The 23,202-nt window shown below is 48.9% G+C and overlaps 1 protein-coding gene across 2 annotated transcripts in view; it reads left to right on the top strand.

The window, feature by feature from the left end:
• The first annotated feature begins 3,307 nt into the window (after positions 1 to 3,307).
• The window catches only part of IPPK (inositol-pentakisphosphate 2-kinase), a 46,926-nt gene continuing 27,031 nt past the window's right edge, over positions 3,308 to 23,202 (top strand). Inside the window, exons 1-6 of one of the 2 annotated variants that reach the window (XM_081238010.1) lie at positions 3,308 to 3,547; positions 11,331 to 11,378; positions 13,495 to 13,590; positions 16,486 to 16,552; positions 18,510 to 18,631; positions 20,028 to 20,117. In XM_081238010.1, the coding sequence (XP_081094136.1) occupies positions 3,467 to 3,547; positions 11,331 to 11,378; positions 13,495 to 13,590; positions 16,486 to 16,552; positions 18,510 to 18,631; positions 20,028 to 20,117 (504 nt within the window). In that variant the 5' untranslated portion in view covers positions 3,308 to 3,466. Of the gene's footprint in view, positions 3,548 to 11,330; positions 11,379 to 12,287; positions 12,623 to 13,494; positions 13,591 to 16,485; positions 16,553 to 18,509; positions 18,632 to 20,027; positions 20,118 to 23,202 lie in introns of those variants that run through there. The other variant, XM_081238011.1, reaches the window with a different exon arrangement.

Genomic DNA, 23,202 nt, shown 5'->3' with positions numbered 1-23,202 from the left:
CTCCCCACAGTCATTTCAGTGCAAGCCAAAGGCATGCGCTTCGTTGGATAAACCTGGATTACTTCCCTGCGCTTCCTGAACCAACCACTGGGAATGTAATTCTTGATTGCACAGCCTTGAGGCTAAAATCAAGTTCATTTAAGTCAGACCACATGGGTTAAATAAAGGAAAAGCTACTTCCCCTAATAAAAACTGGGTTGATGCTATAACAAAGAAGGGAGTGTGGATCCAGGGTATGAAAAACAACTGATAAACCCTGTTTATCTGGGACACCTTTCTCATGTCTTTCTTTTCCAGCCTTTCCTTCTCCCAACCCCTGCAGATGAGCCCACTCTCCTTTGTATCCCTCACTGTTTACCCCACCATGATTCTTTCAAAGCATTTGTCCCTTTGATAAGGTGGGTGTGGTCCACCCTAGGAGCATCTGTGGAGAATTTTTAAACAATCATAAAATCAAGATTTAATCTTTTAAATAACCATACACTAGTAATTCTAAACAGTGTCAGTGATAAAATGTTCCTTGAAAAAAAACCCCAACAAACCAAGATACAGAACATTTCCAGCACCACAGAGGCTTCCTTAAGGGAATGTTTTTTTTTTTTTTTTTTTTGCGGTACGCGGGCTTCTCACTGTTGTGGCCTCTCCCGTTGCGGAGCACAGGCTCCGGATGCGCAGGCTCAGCGGCCATGGCTCACGGGCCCAGCTGCTCCGCAGCATGTGGGATCTTCCCAGACCGGGGCACGAACCCGCGTCCCCTGCATCGGCAGGCGGACTCTCAACCACTGCGCCACCAGGGAAGCCCAAGGGAATGTTTTAATACTTAACAATCTGATCTGAATTCTGCATTCACAGATGCTGAGAAAATCTCAGAGATGTTTAGGGTCCCCTGGCCTTGTGGGGGTGTAGGAAGGCCTTCTCACCCTTGGGGATTACTTACCACCAGGACTGGGCTGTTTCTGCCCCCATTTCTCGACCATCCCTGGAGTGGGGCCTGAGCCTACCCGGGCCAGTCGTTTGGGGCCCAGGGTGGGGATGTTCAAAGCTATCAGCTCATTTTCCTGACTCACTAGCTTCATTTCACTACTATTCCCAAGGCCTTGCCAGGTGCTCTAAGCTGTTCTGAGTAGGGTCTGCAGGTCTTTCCTTGTTGAACCACATACCTGAGGCTGGGTTTTCTTCATATACTTCAACCCTAGCAATATGTTGCAACAGATTCGATGCAGAAGCAGATGTGAGACTCCAGCTATCTTCTATGAAGCCAGACTTTAAAGAGATTTGCAAAGCTGTGAAACATTTGCCACTCTTCTCTATATTTTGGGGAATTATAGCTACTTTTTAAAAAAGGGTAATGTTTATATTAAAATGAAAGTAATTTTTAAGAATTTGTTTTAATTTATAATATGGTAAACATGGAAAGATATAACCCATATTAGCAAAAACTTTTTGAGGCCCTCAATCTTTTTCATTTTTGCCACACCACACGGCTTGAGGGATTTTAGTTCCCCGACCAGGGATTGAACCTGGGCCCTTGGCAGTAAAAGCATGGAGTCCCAACCACTGCACTGCCAGGGAACTTCCGTCAATCATTTTTAAAGAGTATAAAATGGTCTTGAGAGTAAGAGTCTGAGAATCACTAATCTAATTTAATCCTCATAGCAGCTCTATGAGGTAGTATCATTAGTCCCACATCAACAGTGAATAAATTGAGGCCCAGAGAATGGAAGAGATCTGCCCTTTGCTTCACTGCCATTAAGTGGCAAGGGCAGAATTCAGACCTCCTGCTCAAGGTACATCCCTCAAGATTCAACAAAACCTACTCCTCCTGTAGGCAGATCCGGGTAGGGGAGGTCCCCGGAGAAAGAAATCCAGGCGTGGCTTTCTTTCTTTTTTTTTTTTTTTAATACATGGACTCCTGTATTTTTTTATTTTATTATTTATTTATTTATTTTTGGCTGTGTTGGGTCTTCGTTTCTGTGCGAGGGGGCTTTCTCTAGTTGCGGCAAGTGGTGGCCACTCTTCATCGTGGTGCGCGGGCCTCTCACTATCGCGGCCTCTCTTGCTGCGGAGCACAGGCTCCAACACGCAGGCTCAGTAGTTGTGGCTCACGGGCCCAGTTGCTCCGCGGCCTGTGGGATCTTCCCAGACCAGGGCTCAAACCCGTGTCCCCTGCACTGGCAGGCAGATTCTCAACCACTGCGCCACCAGGGAAGCCCCTGGGCATGGCTTTCCTGACGTAAGAAAAGCCATTTTTGGCCTAAGTCATTTTAAGCCTGGCCACAACGCTTGCCCTTCAACAGGTCTCGGTAATGATCTTAAGAGAAAAAAAGAACAAACTGTTATCAGGCAAGAGAAGTAACAGTAGCAAAGGTAATCTATCAGTAGTAAAGACTCTCAATTCTGTTTCAGTGGTAAAGAGTAGTCTGAAATGCTCAACTACCAGATCAGTTGGGACCTAAGGGATGATGTAGACCTTTTCTGACCCTCATGACTTCATTCAACTAAAGCGTGGACTCTGACTGCCCAAGCCCTTTATGAATACGCATGTTCCCTTAGCTTAAGACTTCCTCAGTTTTGCTATTTGGGGAGACACTGCTTTGGGAAAAAGCCGCAGCATTCTCCTTACTTGTTGCAAGTAATAAATCCTCCCTTCTCCCACTCTTTGTCTTCTGGCTTGACACCCACCAAAAGGCAAAGCTAGTTTTTCAGGTAACTCTCCGACAAGAGCGCCATTTAGGAGTCCACTTGCCTCTTTGAGCTACGTATCCTCATTTGTAAGTTGTGGACCACAATGTTTCTACTTCCTGGGACTACTGGGGTGATTCTGCATCAGGTAAAGAGCAAACGAGGATATTAATAACCCGATGAGTGAGAAATGTATCCCATTCTACAGAAAAGAAGGCTGAGGCCCCATGACTAAGCGGGTTCCAGCTCTAGGGACCACCCGCCCCCGGCCCGCCTGGACCGTCCCCTTCCAAGCTCTCGGCTTGCCTGGACGTCCCCCGCCCCCAGCCCCACTGGGACCCCCTGGCTCCTAGCGCGCCAGTACCACTCTAACCCCAGCCCGCCTGGACTCATGTTCCCCAGCAGGCCAGTCCTGGTCGCCGGGTGGCAGACGGCTCCTCCCGCTTGCCTCACTTCCGGCGCCCAGGCCGGAAGCCTCTCTTCCGGTTCTCAAGGTCGCGCTCCGGAAGTGAGTCACTGTGCCAGCACCGAAGATGGCCGCCAGTCCACCCACCACCGTGGTCAACAGAGGAGAAGCGGGCACGAACCCGGAAGTTGCCCGGCTCGGCCATGGGAGATGTTGGGGGCGTGGCTTCCGGCGGCCAGCGCCTGCGAGTGCGGGCGGCTGGGTCTAGCTGAGGCGGCGGCTGACAGGAGCTCCTCCCCGGTCGGCTGCGGCTGGTGCCTAGGCGAACCAGCGGCCCTCAGCTCGTGGCCCCGCGAGGCTCCAGGGCCGCACCGTGGGATGGACGAGGGGAAGATGGACGAGAATGAATGGGGGTACCACGGTGAAGGCAACAAGAGCCTAGTGGTGGCCCACGCACAGGTGAGCGGTTGACTGTCGGCGCGGTTCAGGGCCCTTACCCTACTCCCAGTGTGTTCCGCGTCCCCCAAGCACCCCCTCCGCTCAGGTCGGTTCTGCATCCCCTCAGGACCCACTACCCCCGGATCGGTTCCCCAGCAGCCCTCCTTCCGGTCGGTTGCGCGTTCCCCCAGTGTCACTGCCCCGCAATAAGTTTCGCGTCCCCCCACCATCACCCCTCCCCGGCGGGTCAGTTCCGCGTCCCGCTGGTGTCACCGCCTTCCCCCAGATCAGTTCCGCGTCCCCCCAGCGCTCTCCTCCTCCTAGGTGGGTGCCATGTCTCCCCAGCACTCCCCTCCCTCCAGATCGGTTCACTGTTCCCCCAGTGTCACCTTCCCACCCCCCCCCACCCCCCGGTTTGTTCCGCGTCCTTCCAACGCTCCCCATCCCGGCCTCACACGGTGCCGCCTCCGACTGCCCAGCTGCGGTGAGGCCGTCCGGAGTAACCTTAGGGAAGACACAGGGTACGGGCAAGGTCAGGAGAGAGAAGCAAAGTGCTTGCGGTGCTGTTACCTCCCTGAGATGCCGGGAATTGCTGTTCTCCTGCTGCTGTTGTTAATACTAGTGCAGCATTGTCTACAGGTTCTTCTCCAGAATCTTTTAGAATTTAAAGAATTTCCCTTTCTTAATTCAGTAAGCAAGAGAGTTTCAGAGAGTGCAGTGAGGACTCCCAGTGAGTTGAATCCGGGAAGAGAAGCTTGTGGATTTGTGTGAAGGCCCAGATCTCTCTGACATCTTGCTGTCTAATACAACTCAGGCAGGGATGTGGTGGGCTGGGGGAGGAGTGATAGGTGTCATTGAGGGCTTAAGAGTATGGGAGTTGCAGTTACACAGAGCTGGGCAGAATCCCAGTTCTACCACTGCCTGGCTCAGGCTCAGTTTCTGCATTTGCAAAGTGGAACTAGTAACAGAATGCCCTTTTCGGAATTGCTAGAAAGATGAGGAGCTGGACAAGTTATGCAAGTGATAACTATCATCCACCTTGGACTTGGCGGTTAAAAGCTCTGACCCAGCCCAACAACTTCTATGGGGAGCTCATCTTCCAATTCCTCAGGAAGATTGCATGGTGTATCATCATTTTATGTAAAGCCAATTAAGGCTTCTTTTGGCTAATGTACTGAGTTTCAAAAGTAGCATCAGATGGAGTAGCAAGTTCCAGACTCAGCGTAAAAGAACACCAGGCCTTGGGCACTCAGATGCCTTCTCCATTGTCCCTGACAAGCATGTGTCTACCCTCCAGGGCAACTGGCCCCTTCCCTTTGTTGCACAGCCCCAGGTGTTAGGGTCATGTTTCTTTTTCCTTTTTTCCCTCCCCTTTTAAACTGAGTCATCAGGCTATCCTGTACCTGTTCTCTTCATTCTTTATTTTAAATCTAAATTTGCTTTACTATGCTCACTCCTGCTTGGTGGTTGTTAGCTCATCATTTGAATTTGAAGATTATCATCACGAGAAGTCTTGTAAGAAAAGGTTCCCACCAAGTGAAGGCGCTGAGTAAAGGGAGAACTCTGCCCCTTGGGTGTGGAGAAACGTTTGTGCTTTGCCTGGGCCTTGAGGGAGGGCAGAGCCCTGGAAGGCAGCTTTCGGGACCCTACTGTGCCCAAGGAGAGCGTGTGTGTGTGTGTGTGTGTGTGAGTGGGATAGAAGAAGGTGGGTGAGCACCAAGTATTTCTGCTCCCATGGGTGGACTCTCCAGACCCACCTCGTTCATTCTGAAGTAGAGGGTGACCCTCGCCAGGTTTCTTTCAGATCGGGAGACGGTCTCTTTCTCAGAGGGGGCATCGTCTACTTTCAGAATGGAAAGGTCCTTAAAAAGTGATGAGTCTGTGTCCCCTCTCCTTTCCAGTGTCAGAACCCGACATACCTTCAGCCAGCCAGTCCAGAGGCCTGGCATCTGCACTGAAGGAACATGGGATAAGACACAGACAGACAGCCTTCCAGGCTGGTGGGTTGGGAGGCCTCCAGGAGCACAGGACTTGTAGAAAATGGGGCCTGGATATGGAGGAGCTAAGTGCAGGCCGAAGGAGGCCGTAGTGTGGTGTGTGCTCAGGGTTGGGCAGTAAGTGATGACAGTGTGAGACCTGTACCGTGTGCCAGTTCTTGACAGGTTGCTCTCAGTTTTCCTGTGGGGCCCAGTGCTCAGCATCCTTGGGTCCAGCTGTGCAATTTAACCCTTGCCCAGGCACTGGCCCTTGGCCCTGGCACTGACCCTCTGAGGTGCTCTAAGGCTGTGGCCACCCTGACACTGTGCTCTAGTGGGTGCCTGGAGTCCCCGGCCCTGACCCTGTGGGGGGTCTCGGGCGAGGGCATTTCCCTTGTGGGCATGTACTTTCCTGTCCTGACTGTAGCCCGAGGGTGCTGTCACGTGTTCTGGTGGCTGTGCCACCCTTGTGTTCATGCTGAGCTGTGGTCACGAAGCCTGGCGCTGCCCTCAGGTGCGCTGCTGCCAAGTGGGATTTCTCTCCATGTGGTGGTGGTGCTTTTACGTCTGCACTGACCCTTCTTTACCTTGGTCTTGTTCGCTTTGGCTTAGCATCCTGTCCTGTGAAGGTCACTGTAAGTCTGGTTTGTCATTTGATCTCGTACGTGCCTTCAGTGGGGGGAGTCACCCAGGGCAGGCCAGGCAGACACTCCTCCCCAGGCACTGAGCTGCCTTCCAGCTGCCCTCGCCTCTGGGGTGCAGGGCAAACAGGGGCCCAATCCCTTTATCACACTAAGCTGTTGTGACGTTTTCCTCCTTATTGACAGAGATAACATGAAAGAGCCGCCAACCAAGATCTTTTATCAAAAGTTTGTTCCTGATCTTTCAGGTTTTATAGCCTTTCTAAGATTCTGATCGGGCTTCAGATCCTTTCTGCAATTGTTTTGATGCCCTGGGGTGTTTGTCCTGAAGATATGGGGTTCAGGCAGTCAGGAGCTGTGTGTTTCTCTTCTCTTGTGTTTTAGGATTTGTAGATCATACTTCTTAATGGAGCTGTTGGAAGCAAATGAGTTGTTCTCTTTTTTTTTCTTTCTTTCTTTTTTTAATGGCGTATTCCCAAGTCCTGGGCTTAATTTTCTCCTGAATCTAGTAGAAAGGGTCTTAACGTTCTGTTGCCTGTAGTATATTTTTTAACAAGTAACTTATTCTGCATTTGAGATTTTTAATGATATTCATACAGGTTGATACAGCTGTTGTGACTTCTTGGTGATGTCTTATTGGAGAGCTGTGCATGTAGCCCTGTCTTTATTCCTGGGATCACCTGTAGTTGAATGGTTAGGATTTGTTGTTTCCAAAATATATTCCCTTTGGTGGTTTCCAGTCCTGGCCTTGGTGAGTGCTGAGCTCTGCCTTTCTAGCATGTGGGGGTCTGCTGGTCTAGGTCTGGTATCCTAGGGTGGCATGGTCGCATCCCCCGCCCCGACAATACCTTCTTCCTCCTCAGCAGAACTCAGGACAGCAGCTGCCCCTTTTACCAGGAAGGTAAGGAAGGTTTCTGTGTCTGCTGCAGAAGGACGAGACCACAGCACTGGGTCACCTACCTCTTGGTTTGTTTGGACACCTGCTCTGTGGCCATCTTGTGGCCTTGGAGAACCTGGGGTCCTTGAAGGCTCCACTCTACGACACCCTCACTGTGCGTTCCATGCATTTGTGGTGTGTCTTTATAAAACATTCTGATTCTCTTGTGGCTGTTGGATTTTCCATCCTTTAGGGACCATCTGAACACCTCTTCTGCTGCAGCCCCTGAGTGTCCTGCCCCCAAATGTCACCTGGGCTTACACCTCCACTGTCCTGTCCCCCACCTCACAACTTGCATCTGTGTCTGCTTCAGTCCTGAGGCAGCTGTGGGTCCATACAGGCAGGAGAAACTTGGGAAGGAAAATGTCCTGCCCATTCCAGACACCCTGCTGTCCCCACCTGTGGTCTCCACCTCCTGTCTGGCTTCCCTTCGGAGTCCTTGGCTCCCCTCTGTGACAGGGGTTCCCAGCCCCCGGGCTGTGGACCGGTATGGGTCCGAGGCCTGTTAGGAGCCAGGCCGCACAGCAGGAGGCGCGTGGCGGGCAAGCGAGCGCAGCTTCATCTGCCGCTCTCCATCGCTGACATTACTGCCTGGACCACCCTCCCCCCTACTCCCGGCCCCCGCCGTGGAAAAATTGTCTTCCACAGAACTGGTCCCTGGTGCCAAAAAGGTGGGGGACGGTTGCTCTCTGAGATGTCTCGAGTCACCCTCCATCTGTTCTGTCTGAGGCTGTCAGCCCAACCATGCGTCTCACACCTTGTCCCTCTTATCTTTCTGTGGGCCCTGGGGTGTGTTTCTGGTTGCCTCTGGTCAGCAGAGGCAAGTGACTTGGCTTGGTATTCTGTCACGGGTGTTCTGATGGAAGACCTGGGCTGTGCCCGAGTGGGGTGTCTGTGGGTGGTGGCCTCACTGAGAAGCAGGGCTGAGCCATTTTGGGACGCCTGGGGCAGCACCCTGAGGGTCGATTCCTTCTGTTGTTGTGTTTATCTGTCTCCCTTTCCCTTGAAAGTTGCCTGATCTCTGCTTCCCTGGGGTCTTCTTGGGGCCCCGTCCTGGGTTATGTCCTCACTCTGGTGGAAGACCTGACATGGGCTTGTCCTCCAGCAGTGAGGCTTCAGCGACTGATCACTTCACACCTTGTCTTTGCCAAGAGGCCCTGGAGTCTGAATTCCACCCACAAGTTTCCTTCCTTGGGCTTCACATGGGCAGCTGACCCTTTTATATATTGTTTTTGTGGTCTTTTATTTTTATTTAATACCAGTCATTTGTTCCTCTCTCTGCCCCAGAAAATACAGAATACCAGAAGGAAGAAAGTAAAAAGCATCCAATGTCTCCCTACTAAGAAAATAATTTTTGTTAATACTTGGTGCACTGCCTTCTATTATATGCTTTTATTGGGTACTTAAGCATCCTATCTGTCTGTTTTTGTTTTCTGCTTTTCCACTCAACCCTACAGCATAAATATGTAGATAATTCTTCACACAGGTTTCCAAGGCTGCAGAGCGCTTAGGCAGCCAGAGTTCTGGGCTGTCCGACATTCACATTGTTGTGCTTTTAGAGCTGTTGCGAGCCAGGCTTTGCTGATGTCTTGGTGTTCTGAGGACCTGGCTGGGTTCTCAGAGCGGATCGAAGGAACATCTCCTAGGCCTCCTGGCACATGACAGGCCAGTACTCCCCCACCCCCGCCATGGCCTGGGACCCTCACAGCACTGAATGCTTTCTACTCCTTTTATAAGTGGCGTGTTGTACGTTTTGAGGTGGTTTAATGTGTATGTGTTTATAGGTGTCATTTCTCCATTCACGGACTTTTTCAGCTTGTTAAAATCTTTGATTTTCATCTAGTGCTCCACAGTATGAAAGAGTACACCATGGTTTTCTGTCCTCAAGGACAGAAAAGGTGTGGCCCTGGCCTAAGATTCCCTGTCCTGCTTTGGAACGGGGAAGAGCTGCTTCTGCCCCAGACTGTGCAGAAACTCTCGTTAAGCCCCTCTTCTTAGTCTCACCCCTTTCTCTTCACGTTCTTAGCATTTTAGCCCAGACACTATGAAGAGGGTATGTTTTAAAATCCGGTTTCAGGTATTTAGTGTAAAAGGAAAGGAGTTGTTTCCTTCACAACCGGTTAAGACCTTGTGAGCTGGCAGGGCCCTGGTGCTTACCAGATTATGTGCTGATTTCGGCTCCTTCATGGGAATCTCCCCGTGGGTGGCTGGATCAGTCCCACTCCATGCCATGGGTGGCCCTTGGACTAACTGCGTCTTTGTGCCAACCAGGACTGGTGAGGTTGATTTCTCACCTTTTCTCTGCTGTCCACTTGAATAGGTGTTGTCTGGTCCCATGGCCAGCCTCGTGGCATGTAACAGGGCCCCCAGTCCAGCCCAGTCAGACCTTTACAAGGGGCAGTTAGCACCCGCCGTCCAGAACAGGTGTGCCCACTGAGGGCTTGTGTTTGTGGAGCCTGGCCTTCAAGGCTGACACTGCAGCTCTTATGGGGCAGGTGGGCAGTTTCTGGCGACGGGTTTAAATGGGTCCCTAGAGAAAGCAGTTTTCCTTGAAGCAGACACAACATGACACTCAGAATTTCTTAGCAGGTCTTGAGAAACAGTGAAGTCCAGGTGAGAAGTGAGTGTGCTTTTAGGGGGGCTGAGTTTCTGGAAAGTTGCCTAGCATTAGGGTTTCTGCATATCAGCTTTTGTTTGTCCTTGGATTTTGATGGACTCCTTGGCCACTTGATGCCCATGATCGAATACTGATGTCTGCCTGGATTTGGGAGGGGTTAGGGCCCTGTGCACGTCCTCGACCTTTGCTTCGCCAAGTCTGGGCTTGGGGCTCAGGGAGGTGATGGATATCTGGGGTTTTGAGAGGAGTGTGCGTCATCTGAGTGGGGCAGGAAGTGCCGGGGGGCTGTGGGCTAGGGAAACGGATCTCGTCTCTATGGGCCTTCCTTGCTCTCAGCCATGTTTTGGGTTCTAAAGCTGCACTTTCTGAGCCTCTTCAATCACCAGCTCCTCCCACCCCGCCTAGATCCTAGTGCTCCAGACAGTGCCTGAGCCCCTGCACCTCTGCTGTCCTCCTCCTGCTCACTGCTTCTCCCTGGGCACAGTCCAGGTTCCCAACCCAGGCCCTTCTGCCTGGAACTCCCTGTCTCCACGGGAATGGTTTCCAAAGTTGTCCACATGGAATTATCTGCCCCATTACCAAGACTCCGCAACACATCCAGGGTATTTCCTTGGAGAATGGCCATTTCAAAGGCTGTACTGGTTTAAAAGTTTATTTTTTTCCATTTTTTAAACCTTTTTAAAAAACATTTTTGTAATGTATGTTATATGAGCATTGTAAAAAATTGGAAAACCCAAATAAACAGAACTTTAAAAAATAAGTTCCCAGTTGGTGCTACCTGGACACGCGGTTACCTATTCTGAAGCCCTTTCAGACAGTTCATACAAACTCAGCATGCACATACGTTATTTAAAATGTATTGTTTTACAAACTTTAAAAAATGAAGAGTAATAAATCTACAGAAAAGTGGTCAGATCATATGCGTATATTACAGCTTGATTATGACAAAATACATGGACCTGTATTCTCATGACCAGCCCCTTCTAGAGCCTTTCTTAGGGACCATCCCACCTGCCAGAGATCTTAGTCTTGTCTGCTTTTGAGCGTTACATAAATAGAACTATACCCATACATCATTCTCTAATACATACACACACAACACACACACACACACACACACACGTGTATGTACATATTTATAAAGATAGTTTCATTCTATAAGCCCTATTCTGTAACCTTTTTCATTTATCAGTAGATGATGACTGTACCTTTGTGTCTGTAAATATGGATCTTCCTTATTTTCTTGTAAATGACGGCATAGTATTTCATGGTCTGGAATATGTCCCTCTGTATTTAACCATCCTACTATTGTTGGATGTTTAGGTTGTTTCCATTTTATTTGGAATTATAAACAGTACTTTTATATGCAGTAGCTAAAATCTTCTGTGCATCTTTAATTAAGATAAATTACTGGGAGTGGGCTGGCTAGGTCAGAGAGCACAGGTTTTCCTGGTTGCTCTGTGTCTTCAGACGTGTGGCCCACTACTGGCCCCCACCTCCTCCCCGGGGCACTGGCTGCCTGTGGGGCCTCCAGCATCTGCACTGCTGAGGATGGCTCCTTATCCACAGCCACCCACCCTTATCCCCGGGCTTTGGGTGGGTACTAACCAGACTTTGTTTTATTTTCCAATAGCGTTGTGTGGTGCTTCGTTTTCTGAAGTTTCCTCCTAATAGGAAGAAGGTAAGATCAGTGGATTTGCCACCCAATCATTAAAATAATTATTTAAGAAAACTTTGATTTTTTTCTGATGCAGAAGTTTTAATGCTAACTTTAGAAATTTGAATATGATACAAGCATTCAATGCTGAAAGCAGTGTGTCCATCTTTTGTGCTGGATTCAGCACTTTGACCTGCTGGGGTCACTGTGGGTCATCATGGTTAGTCCCTGGGTACTGAGCCAGGAGCCTCCCTGACTAGTTCAGAGAGCTCTGCTTGTGGCTGGGGAACCCAGGGCCAGGTCTTGGCTTTGCCTTGGCGATTTCCTTACACCCTGCTGCCTAAGTTTCCTCATCTGTGGAATTGTATCAATGAAAATTAAGTCTGTGATGCTGTGGTAGACAGTCAGTGTTACAAGTCACGACAGGCAGTTCAGGTGGAGCCTTGTGTTTCTATTCACTGAGTCAACCAGGCAGAGTACCGTGGACAGCCTCAGAAAGCCATTGTTGTTCTGTTGTATGCCTGCTGACCACTGAGTTTCAGTGTCTCTCTGCATTGAGGCGGGATGTCATTGTGGTGTTTATCTAAGTGGTCGCAGCGGTCAATGTGGCATAGCCCTGTGGGAGCCTTTGCTGTTTCATGGTCTGGGGGGAAGGAGGGAGGTCCAGAGGGGCTAGGTGTGAGCATAGGCTCTTATCTTAAAAGGGGAGAAGAGGCAGGAGCTGCAGGTTACACCCACACAGTGGGGGCAGGGCTGGTGGTTGTTGGGCGGTGAGTAGAAATTGGGCTCAAGATCAGGGTGTAGGAGACATGAGTCACCACCTCACCTTGTTTGAGTTATGGAGAAACAGCCAGAAAAGAAGGTGAGGTGGATGGCTGATGGGTATCAGTGGTGGCTGATTGTGCAAATGAGGGGCACGCTTGCAGGTTAGCTTCATAGAAAGAAAAGTGGGGACTGTGGGAGAAAGCTGGGGGCTGCCATCCCAGTGGGGCTGCAGTGAGATCTGGGGACAGTGTGGTTAGTGCAGAGAAAGATGGCACAGGATGGGAGGGTGCAGCTGCTGAAGAGAATTGTGCAGGGTGGTTCTGTTTCTGTGGAATCCAGGTGGAAACTAGAAACATCTCGGAGGCTGCCTCTAGCCCCCCTCCCCTCCCCTCTGTCCCCACTCAGGGTCTACAGAGCCTAGCCTCGGTGAAGGGCCAGCGTTCTCTGGATGCCTCTATTTTCAGTTTTTCCTGTTTACATTTATTGAGGCGATGTCTTCCAAGGTAACAATTCGCCTTTCTTTATTATGTAAATGGCACTGTGTGATGCCAGCTGTATTATCTGTGGGGACTTGTGTGTGTGAATTCTATCAGTAAGAAGAGCTTTTTGTCAGAAGCCCTGTGCCCACAGCTCTACGTACGGAGGCCACTGGACGTGTTCTGGGTTTTTTTTGTCAGGCTTCGTTCTAATACAGTAGTCCCCTGGAATGTAGACTGTGGTCTGCCTGTTGTATGGTGCCTGGGTGGCAGCTCCGACTGAGACCTCCCCAAAGCCTGAGCCACGTGTCAGGCACCTCCCAGCCTGCGGTTGAAGAAGACAGCCTGGCACTCCTGAGCGAGACCTGTGATCAACCCTCTGTACTTCTCGCCTTGGGTCAGAGTGAGGGATACAGGGATGATTTCCTGTCTCACCTAAATCTCACAGCTTATTGATTCTTTAAGAACCTCTGAGGAGAAAATCTTTTATTTCTACATCTAGAAGCTGAAGAATAAAATCTAAATATCTACTGATTTTTGTATGGGACAGATGTTTAAAGTCGAATTCCTCAGAAGGTGTGCACGGGCCGCTGGCGGGATCCACGTGTGTTCCCGGTGGGGAGGAAGGCAGGGCACAGATACGGTTCTCAAACATATGGTTTCACAATCACATGGGGCCCTGAGTACAACACAGAGGTGGGCCTGGGGGCCCCGTGGGACAGAAGCTCCAGCGAGTGTGGCAGTCTTCATGGTGAGGCTCACCTTCCTCCAGGTCCAGGGCCACTGGTGGCTTTTTGTGGCCACATCCATGGCAGCCCTGTATGTGACAGGGGCTTGTGGTGGTGTCAGAGTCTAGGAGGTTCTGGTCGTTGAGGTCTTCTTGTCTTTCTCTTTTGCAGACCTCGGAAGAAATATTTCAGCACCTACAGAACATAGTGGACTTTGGCAAACATGTCATGAAAGAGTTTTTGGGAGAGAACTATGTTCATTGTGGGGTAAGTGATTTTTTTTTTTAATGTAGTCTAAATTCATGGGCCTGTTCTGTATCAAAGTACCAACTTCTCAATTATAGTTTGGAAGTTGCTTAATGATACCCCCCCCCCCCACACACACACTGTGTTAGTTACAAAGTTTCCAAGTGCTTTTCTCATTTGTTGCACTGTGAAATAGCAGAGCAGATTGTGTTATTCCCATTTTCTAGCATGAGGTTCAGAGATACTTTGTCAGACCTTCACTTGCTGAGACTCCTGGTCTTCACCATCCTGCCCTCACGGAGGCATTCGGTTTGGTGAGAGCTCTCTAGTGAGGTCCAGGCAGCAACAGTGACCTTCAGTGGGCACCTTTGAGCAAGTTAGGGAGAAAAGGGGACCCCCATGCTGGGAGGTGTGACCTGGTCTCGTGGGAGAACCCAGCTGAAGCCCATGCGGGGTGATGGCCTCCACCTACCTGCAGGTGGTCTGCGTTGCTGGCTTTTTCTGGTCTCAGTGACCGAGAGGAGTGCCTGTTACAGGCAAGGTCTGCTGTTCAGACACTCATGGAGAGGGCAGCGTAAGAAGCCACAGTGGACTGGCCCTGTGATCCTGGCAATCCTCAGAGCCAGTGGCCTTGGTCCTTGGGACAGCCATTCTTCTGTCTCCACTTTGATCACTGCTGCTTCTCTGCTTACACTGGCCTGACTGCCTGTCTTAGATCAGAGCCCTGAACAGACTAGCAGGTTTGTCATTTTGAACAGAGAGAGCACTGCCTCTGTTTTGTAAATTCTGTACCTTGTGTCCATCCTGAGAAAAATGATACCCAGAAGGTTGAGTAAAAGTTTCTTTGAAGCCTCAGGATTGCCTAGCAAAGTAGAATTTAAATGGCTCCAACAGCAAAACATCCTCCAAGGAGGGTCGTCCTTTGACAGCTTAGGAAGTACTGTGGGTGGTGTTGCTTTGGGTCCCTTAGGGCTGTAGGCTGGGACTAAGGATCCTCTTCCAGGGTGGCCCAGAGCCGTGGAGCTGGCAGTGTGGTGCTGACTGTTGACTGGGGGCCTGGGCACCTCCCAATGTGGACTCTCTGAAGGGCTCTGAGCATCCTTGTGACTTGGCCCTGACTCCCCCAGTACCCCATCTGAGGGATGACCTGTTCGGGAGTTGTGTCCGTTGTTTCCACGGCATCCTGGGGCCTTCACGGGTCAGCCCTAGGCAGTGTGGGACTACACGGGGGCAGAGGTCACTGGGGCCATCCTGGGGGCTGGCACCACCCCTAGTGAGGTCCCCAGCTGTCCTGCTGAATTGTGAAAGCCTGAAACCCACCACCCGTGAGAGCCTGAGTCTCTGAGCTATCTGCCTGCTGGGTGCCACCTACTTCTTAGCCTGGACGGTGTGTGAGTGAATGCAGGTGTGCCAACTACCAGTGTCCTTCTTGGGGGGAGAGCGTGCTCATCTGGCCAAGTGGGAGTGTTCCTCTGTCTCACAGCACTTGGGGGCTCTAGACCTTTCTTCGAGGAGGGGCCAGCAGTGAAGGAGAATGGGGAGGAGCTTGGGGTTCCAGCCAATGGCAGCCCGGCAGGTGGGAATAGCATTGGGGTGCCCCCCCAGGGCCCAGGGCATGCTCTAGCTCCAGGTTTGATTCTGTTTGTCCACAGTGCACAAGGCTCTGGGCATATGAGGTGAGCCCACCAGGTCACATGTCGGGAATATTCATCCCGTTGACATACCTCCTTCGCGTGAAGACACTGCCAGAGTGAAACACAACCTGCTTTTCCTCCAGGTGGTTGTAGTATCAAGAGAGGACTGCCACTCAGGCCCAGCACTGTTGAAATGTGGGATACAGAGCACATCTCTGGCCCGAACAAGACCAAGTTCAGGCAAAATCAGCATTTGTAAATGATGCTGTTTTCTCTGACTGATGGCACGAGCTAGGTTAAAGTGGAGCCCTGGGGAGCGTGTTTCCCTCTTGTGTGTCCTGGGATGAGACGTAACTAGCACAGTGGTGAGAGAGCAAGGCTCAGAGTGACAGACACGCCCCTTGTGCCCGTGCTGCCTCCGGCCCTGCCTGGCTGGTGTGGGGACTGGTCTAGGCCTGTCTTCATGTGAGCTGGAGGTTAGGTGGGACAGGGCATGATGGAGAAGGTGTGGCATGTAAGTGGACAGGATTCCAGCATTCTCATTCTAGGCAGGTATCTCGCGTCCCCTTGGGATTCCTTTAGAAGTCAGAATTCTGCCACCCTGGAAACATGGGGAAGATGATGAGCAATGTGGATTAAACAGAAGCTCTTAGTTTGGGAGACGGCAAGAAATAGTAGAGAGTAGTTGCTCCTTTGTTTTTTTGCCCCAAAGCACCGAATATTGGCCATCCTGAGTCCTGTGGCCGATGGGCGCCCAGGACGTCTCACCCAGAGATTAACATTTGATCAGACCCTATTCCTTGAGCTGCTTCTCAGATGGAAATGTGAGGAGCCTCAGGTTGTCTGAGGAGATAGCTGGTGAGGAACTTCTTGCAGGCAGAGAACTACCTCCGGCCCCCGCTCTGCCGTCCACAGACACTGAGAATGAGGCTGAGGTCGCCGTGAGAACAGAGGAGTGGGTGAGGAACACTCTTTGGAGACTGACTAGGTGACGCGGGACACGCTTCTGGCCACCAGCGCTGTGGACACCAGCTGCTCCGAGGAGGGCCTGTTCCGCTTAGTGCACAGAAACTTCAGCATCTCTGTTTAATCTGGACATGTCCTTAAAATAACAGAGCAGCTTTTATTCCTAAAACCCACATACTGAGTATTTTTTTTAATGTGGTAACATATACATAACATAAAACTTACCATTTTCACCATTTTTAAGTGGTTCTGTGGCATTAAGTCCGTTCACATTGCTGTGCATTCCACGCTGAGTATTTCTTATTTGTTCTTACAGGAAGTTGTTCAGCTGCCTTTAGACTTTGTGAAACAGCTTTGTTTAAAGATACAGTGTGAAAGACCAGGTAAGGGTTTCTAACTTACGAATTGATAATATGCCATTTGAAATGTGTTTGACATTACTACTCATCTTAGGTAGATACAGATGTAGTTTTTAACTTTATTATCAGGGGTAGAAACCCTAGGAGCTCATGAATACAATTCTGGGCATCAGATTTGCAGATCACTGCAGGGAATATATGACCAAGAACAAATTGATAAAAATAAAAATGCATTTGGGAGCCAAGAGGGAGCTGAAGGAGTTCAGGGGAGACTTAGGGAAGGGAAGGTGGGCTCCAGGGGGGGCCTGGAGGAGTCCAAAGGAAAATGGGGTAGACCTGAGCCATGGAGGGTGGGCTAGGCCCTAGAGGGTGGCAGTCCTGGAAACCTTCTCCCAGAAGCTGGCACCACCCAGCCTGCTCGTCCTCTTGAGCTAAGGTGGGAGACTTGAATTTTTGTACCTCCCCGCTTCACCTCATGTACTTCCCCACCATCACCATACATACCCCACCCCCCATCGCCACACATGCTTTTCACCCATCACTACACATACCTTCCCCTAGTCACCTCCCAGACCTTCTCCCATCACCTCCCGTACCTTCCCCAGTCACCACAAATACGTTCCCCCATCACCTCCCATATCTTCCCCCCAACACCACACATACTTTCGCTCCGTCACCCCCAAACCTTGCCCCCCTTCACCTCCCACACCTCTCCCGCATCACCACACATACCCTCCCCCATCATCTCACGTACCGCCCCACGTCGCCTCACGTATTTTCCCCTCAGTACCTCATGTCCCTTCCCTACACTTGCTTGTGGCGGTAATGACAGTAACCATGTCAAAGCTTTTCCTGTCACAGTCAGAGGCAAAGATGTAAAATCTATGTTGTTGAGGAGTGAAATGTCTCCTCCTGAAGCACAGCCAGGCCGTCAGGGTGTGCAGTGAGTCAATATAAAATCCTTTTCGTATTTGATTAGGAAAATGAAAGAAAACAGGATAGTGTGCCCTGGAGCCCTCAGTCTGGGGAGCAGTGAGGAGCGGGGCTTCACGGGTGGAGAGGACCAACGAAGGGGGAGGAGGTAGCGGCTTCGTTCGAAGCCTGGGCTGTGTCTCGGCTCTTTTCCCATCGAGACAAAGACAGACCAAGGCCTGCTGTGGCTCTGCCATCTACTCACTCGTGCCACACAGCATCATTAGTCTTATAACTGGCAGTTATACGACTGAACAGTAATAAGACCGTCCCCTGCTGTAATAAGGACGCATAGTCAGCCTTGTTATGTGGAAGGAGGAAAGCTGACTTCTCCTGGGACCAAGAGGCCATATCTTATGTGACTGTCTACAATATAGCTTCTAGGGGTCAGTGCTGAGGAAATACTGGTGTTTGCGTATTCTGAAGGAAGCTTTAAAAGGAAGGTAGTGGCTGTTGCCTCCTTCCTCTCTGAGCTCCTGGGTTAAGGGAGTCACAGAATTGGGGAGCAGTTCCCAAGATCACCCTCATTCATGACAGCTGCATGTTTGGGGGTCCCCAGGACCAATCTCAGGTCTGCTAATTTGCTAGAAGGACCCACAGAACTCACTGTTATCCTCATGGTTATGGCTTATTACAGCTAAGGGACACAGATTAAAACCAGCTGAGAAAAGAAGGGTTAGGGTTTTTGCTGGGGCTTGGGCATATAGACACAGCTGACCACCTCTGTGGCTGCCCTCAGCCTCCAGCCCCTCTGGAGGTCAAGCTGATACTACAGGGCCCAAACTCCTACCACAGATCGCAGCATTATACTCATGTGACTCTAGGTCCCCAGGTAAACGCCTCAGGCAAGACATCCCGAGGCTTAGAGGTGACCTCTCAAGAGTGGAGGCCAAGGGCAGCCCTCTCTTGGGCAAGGCTGATCCTTCCCCAACAGGAGTCCGAGTTGCCATGGAGTCCTCCTGTCTCTCTTGCACTGATCCTCACGTATTTTCCCTGCTCTGTTTTCCAGAATCTCGCTGTGACAAGGACCTGGACACTCTCAGTGGTTATGCTCTGTGCCTTCCCAATTTAGCCAGACTTCAGACCTACCATTTTGCAGAACACCGGCCGATTCTGTGTGTAGAGATCAAGGTGAACTTCTGTCAAGGGGGAACTGGTGTGGGGGAAAAGGGAAAGGTGGGTCCAGACTGTAAATCCACGAGTCATCTGCCTGGAGTGCACTTTGCCCATGCTGGGCCCCATGACCTAGGCAGCCCCCCAACTCCCAGAGAGTAGGCTTACTTCTTGCTCCTTCTGTGTGTGCCTCTTGCACCGTGCTATTCTGGTTCCTTGCCCTGGCCAGGCCTGAGGGGCATGGCTTCCCAGACCCCCAGATTTAGGCTCGTTCTCAGGTGTCATAACAGGGAGCCAGCCAGGGACAAGCCCTAGCCGATGGCCACCAGAAGGAAGCATGGGTTCCACTCTGCTTATTTTCCTTGGAGGGTGCAGCTTGCCAGGGCCTCTCTTGACCTCCTTCCCAGCGGTGCCTACTTGGCTGCTTGGTGACACTGCATGCCATGCTCCAAGAGCTCAGCTTGAGGACCACCCTTTAGACTGGGTGACACTCTGTTCCTTTGCTTCTCAGGAGAATGCTCAGGAGAGACCTCCAGGAGGCATAGCAGCCTTTGTGTCTCTCAAGGCCCTGGTTTGTCGTGGCAGGGATCCTCAGGAGGAGGCGACAAAGGATGTCGCTTGTCTAGTGCAGGGCAGTGATTGCTGGATAAGGGCCAGGCCCCTGCTTCAGCTCTGTGGCTCAGTGTCCAGAGTGGCCACCTGAGTCTCCCTCAAGAAGCCTGCCAGATATCTTGTTATTTGTTTCCTTCCTCCAAACCTTTGGTGGTGACTTGTGGGTCATGCTCTTGGCCCTGAGCATTCACATCCCTGGGTGTTCAGTGTGGACTGATGTTCTGCTTCTCCAAGCAGAGGGTGAGTGTCTCAGGCGTCACAAATGATGGGCAGCGTGACCTTCAGTGCCCCGACGCTAGGCAGTGGTCTTTCGTATTGTATGTGCCTAGAAATCATGGCTTTTAAAAGGCAACTAGAGTTTCAGATGTTCTGGGAGCCCAGCAACCATCATATGGGCACCTTCCCCTTCACACAGTCTGATCAGAGGGACCAAGGGTTCTTCTTCTTGGAGCTGGAGTGTGTGGCAGATCTGCACTCCTAGAGTCTTTCCAGTCTTGTTCTACGATGAAAACACACAGCTACTCTTTGTTGTCAAGCTAGCAATTGAGGCATCACTGTTCTTCCCCAGTGAGAGTTCTGGCTTTGGATTCTCTAGCGGCAAAGAGATATTTATGTGATGCAGTGGGGGAGGCATCAACTCCCACTGGGGACTGAAGATAAAAGCACCTTTGGGGAATGTTTATATCTAACACTTGCTGATTCTCCTGGGAGCTGCACTTCATTATCCTGTAGCTATATGTCTACCTAAAGGTATGTGTTTTCTCCCTAAGCTTTTTTTCTTCCTTACTTGTTTATTTTGCAGCCCAAATGTGGGTTTATTCCTTTCTCCGGTGATGTTACGCATGAGATGAAGCATAAGGTGTGTCGTTACTGCATGCACCAGCACCTCAAGGTGAGAAGAGTTGACCAGCTGGGTTCCCTTCCTGCACAGAGCCTTGTGATGAATGGCTGGGCCACCTAGAGTTTTCAGAGGAGTAAAATAAAACATAGATATTATTTGCTTTTTATTTCAAAAGTACTTCACGTTCATCTTTTTCTTAATTGAGATATTTGCATATCCTAAAATTTGCACTTTTAAAATATATAATCCAGTGGATTTTAGTTTATTCATAAGGTTGTGCAACCATCACCACTATCTAATTCCAAAACATTTCATCACCTCGAAAAGAAGTCCTGTGCCCATTAGCAGTCACTCCCTGTCCTGCCAACCCCTGGCAACCACCTATCTCTGTGGATTTGCCTATTCCGGACATTTCCTATAAATGGAATCACACAAATTATGGCTTTTTGTGACTCTCTTCTTTTACTTAGCATAATATTTTTGAGGTTCATACACATTGTAGCATTTATCAGCACTTCATTTCTTTTATGGCTGAATAATACTCCATTGTATGGGAACATTTTGTTTATCCATTCATCTATTGATGGACATGTGGGTTTTTTCCTTTTGGCTGTTGTGAATAATGTTGCTATAAATGTGCGTGTACATGTACATGTTTGAGTCACTGTTTTCAGTTCTCTTGGGTATATTCCTAGGATTGGCATTGCTGGGTCTTAGGGAAATTCTGTTTAACTTTTGGAGGAAATGGCAGATTGTTTTCTACAGCTATAGCACCATTCTGTATTCCCACCAGCAATGTATGAGGGCTCCAGTTTCTCCACATCCTCGCTTGCACTTGTTATTGTCCCTGTTTGTGATTATAGTCATCCTAATGGATATGAAGTAGTATCTCATGTGATTTTTTTTTTTTTTTTTTTTTTTTGCGGTAGGCGGGCCTCTCACTGTTGTGGCCTCTCCCCTTGCAGAGCACAGGCTCCGGATGCGCAGGCTCAGCAGCCATGGCTCACGGGCCTAGCCGCTCTGCGGCATGTGGGATCTTCCCAGACCGGGGCACGAACCCGTGTCCCCTGCATCGGCAGGCGGACTCTCAACCACTGCGCCACCAGGGAAGCCCTCATGTGATTTTCATTTGCATTTCTCTAACAGTTAGTGATGTTGAGCATCTGTTCATGTGCTTATTGGCTATTTGTATATCTTCTTTGGAGAAATGTCTATTCAAATTCTTTACCTGTTTTTGAAATGAGTTGTTTGTTTTTGAGTTGTTTTAGGGGTTCTCTGTTTATTTTGGATGTTAATTTCTTTATCAGATATGTGATTTGCAAATATTTTCTCCCATTCTGTTGGTTGCCTTTTTACTCTGTTGATAGTGTCCTTTGTTGCACAAAAGTTTTAAATTTTGATAAAGTCTAATTTGTCTTTTTTTTCTTTCGTTGCTTATGCCTTTGGTGTCATATCCAAGAAATGTTTACCTAAACCAAGGTCATGGTGCTTTTCCCATATGTTTTCTTCTAAGAGTTTTATAGTATTAGCTCTTATGTTTAGGTCTTTGATCCATTTTGAGTTAGTTTATGTGTTTGATGTTCGGTAAGGGCCCAACTTCATGTGATGTACAGTTTTCCCAGGACCACTTGTGAAAAGACCGTCATTTCTCCATTGAATGGTCTTGGCTCCTTTATCAGAGATCTATTGGCCATATATGTGAGGGCTTATTTCTGGCCTTCTGTTGTATTCTATTGGTCTGTATGTCTGTCCTTATGCCAGTGCCACACTCTTGATTGCTGTAGCTTTGTAGTAAGTTTTGAAATCAGGAAGTGTTAGTCTTCTGGCTTTGTTCTTCTTTTTCAAGATTGATTGTTCATGATTGTTTTGGCTATTTGAGGCCCCTTACAATTACATGTGAATTTGAGAATTGGATTTTTCATAACTGCAAAAAAAGACTTTGGAATTTTGACAGAAATTTCAGGAATCTGTAGGTCACTTTGGGTAGTACTGCCATGTTAACAATACTAAGTTTTATAATCCATGAACACAGGCTCTCTTTCCACTTACTTAGGTTTTCTTTAATTTCCTTTCAACAATATTTTATAGTTTTCAGTGTACAAGTCTTTCACCACTTTGGTTAAATTTATTTCTAGGTATTTTATTATTTTGGAATATTGTAAATGTGGTTATAAATAGGATTGCCTCCTTAATTTCCTTTTTGGTTTGTTTATTGCTAGGGTATAGAAACACAACTAATTTTTGTGTGTTGATCTGGTACCCTACAACTTTGCTGAATTCATTTATTAGCTCTGATAGCGTTCTTTTAGATTCTTTGGAATTTTCTATGTACAGGATCATGTCATCTGTGAATAGAGTTTTACTTCTTCTTTTCCAATTTAGATGTCTTTAAGCTTCACGATTCCCAAGACAGCAGCTGGGATTTTTGATAAGGATTCCAATGTATTGCAGATTAGTATGGGAAGTATTGCCACCTTAACAGTATTAATACTCTGTGAACACAGGATGTTTTTCCATTTATTTAGGTCTTTAATTTCTTCCAGCGATGTGATAAAGTTTTCAGCCTATAAATCTGTGTGTCTTTTGTTGAACTTATTCCTAAATTTTTTATTTTTGGGGATGCCATTGTAAATGGAATTTTTAGAAATTTCATTTTCAGATTGTTTATTGCATAGAAGTACAACTGATTTTTTAATATATACATTTACTTGTGATGAACTACACATGACGTAACATTTACCGTCTTACCCACTAGGTGTACAGTTCACTGACATTCAGTACATTTACATCGTTTTGCAACTGCCACCATCATCCGTCTCCACAACATGTTTCATCTTGTAAGACTGAAACTCTGCATCCATTGAACAACTCTACATTTCTTCCTTTCTCAAACCCCTGGCAACCACCATTGTAGTTTCTATCTCTATGAATTTGACTACTGTAGGGACCTCATATATGTGCAATCACACAGTATTTGTCCTTTTGCGACTGGTTTACTTCACTTACCATAATGTCCTCAAGGTTCATCCATACTGTAGGTTGTGTGAGAACTTCCTTCCTTTTTAAGGCCGAATAATATCCCATTGAATGTATATACCATATTCTGTTTATCCATCCATCCATTGATGGGCACTTG

This window comes from Mesoplodon bidens, assembly GCF_964165515.1.
Source record: "Mesoplodon bidens genome assembly, chromosome: 6".
In the NCBI taxonomy this organism is placed as follows: Eukaryota; Metazoa; Chordata; class Mammalia; order Artiodactyla; family Ziphiidae; genus Mesoplodon; species Mesoplodon bidens.
This window is presented reverse-complemented; position numbering and strand designations above follow the sequence as displayed.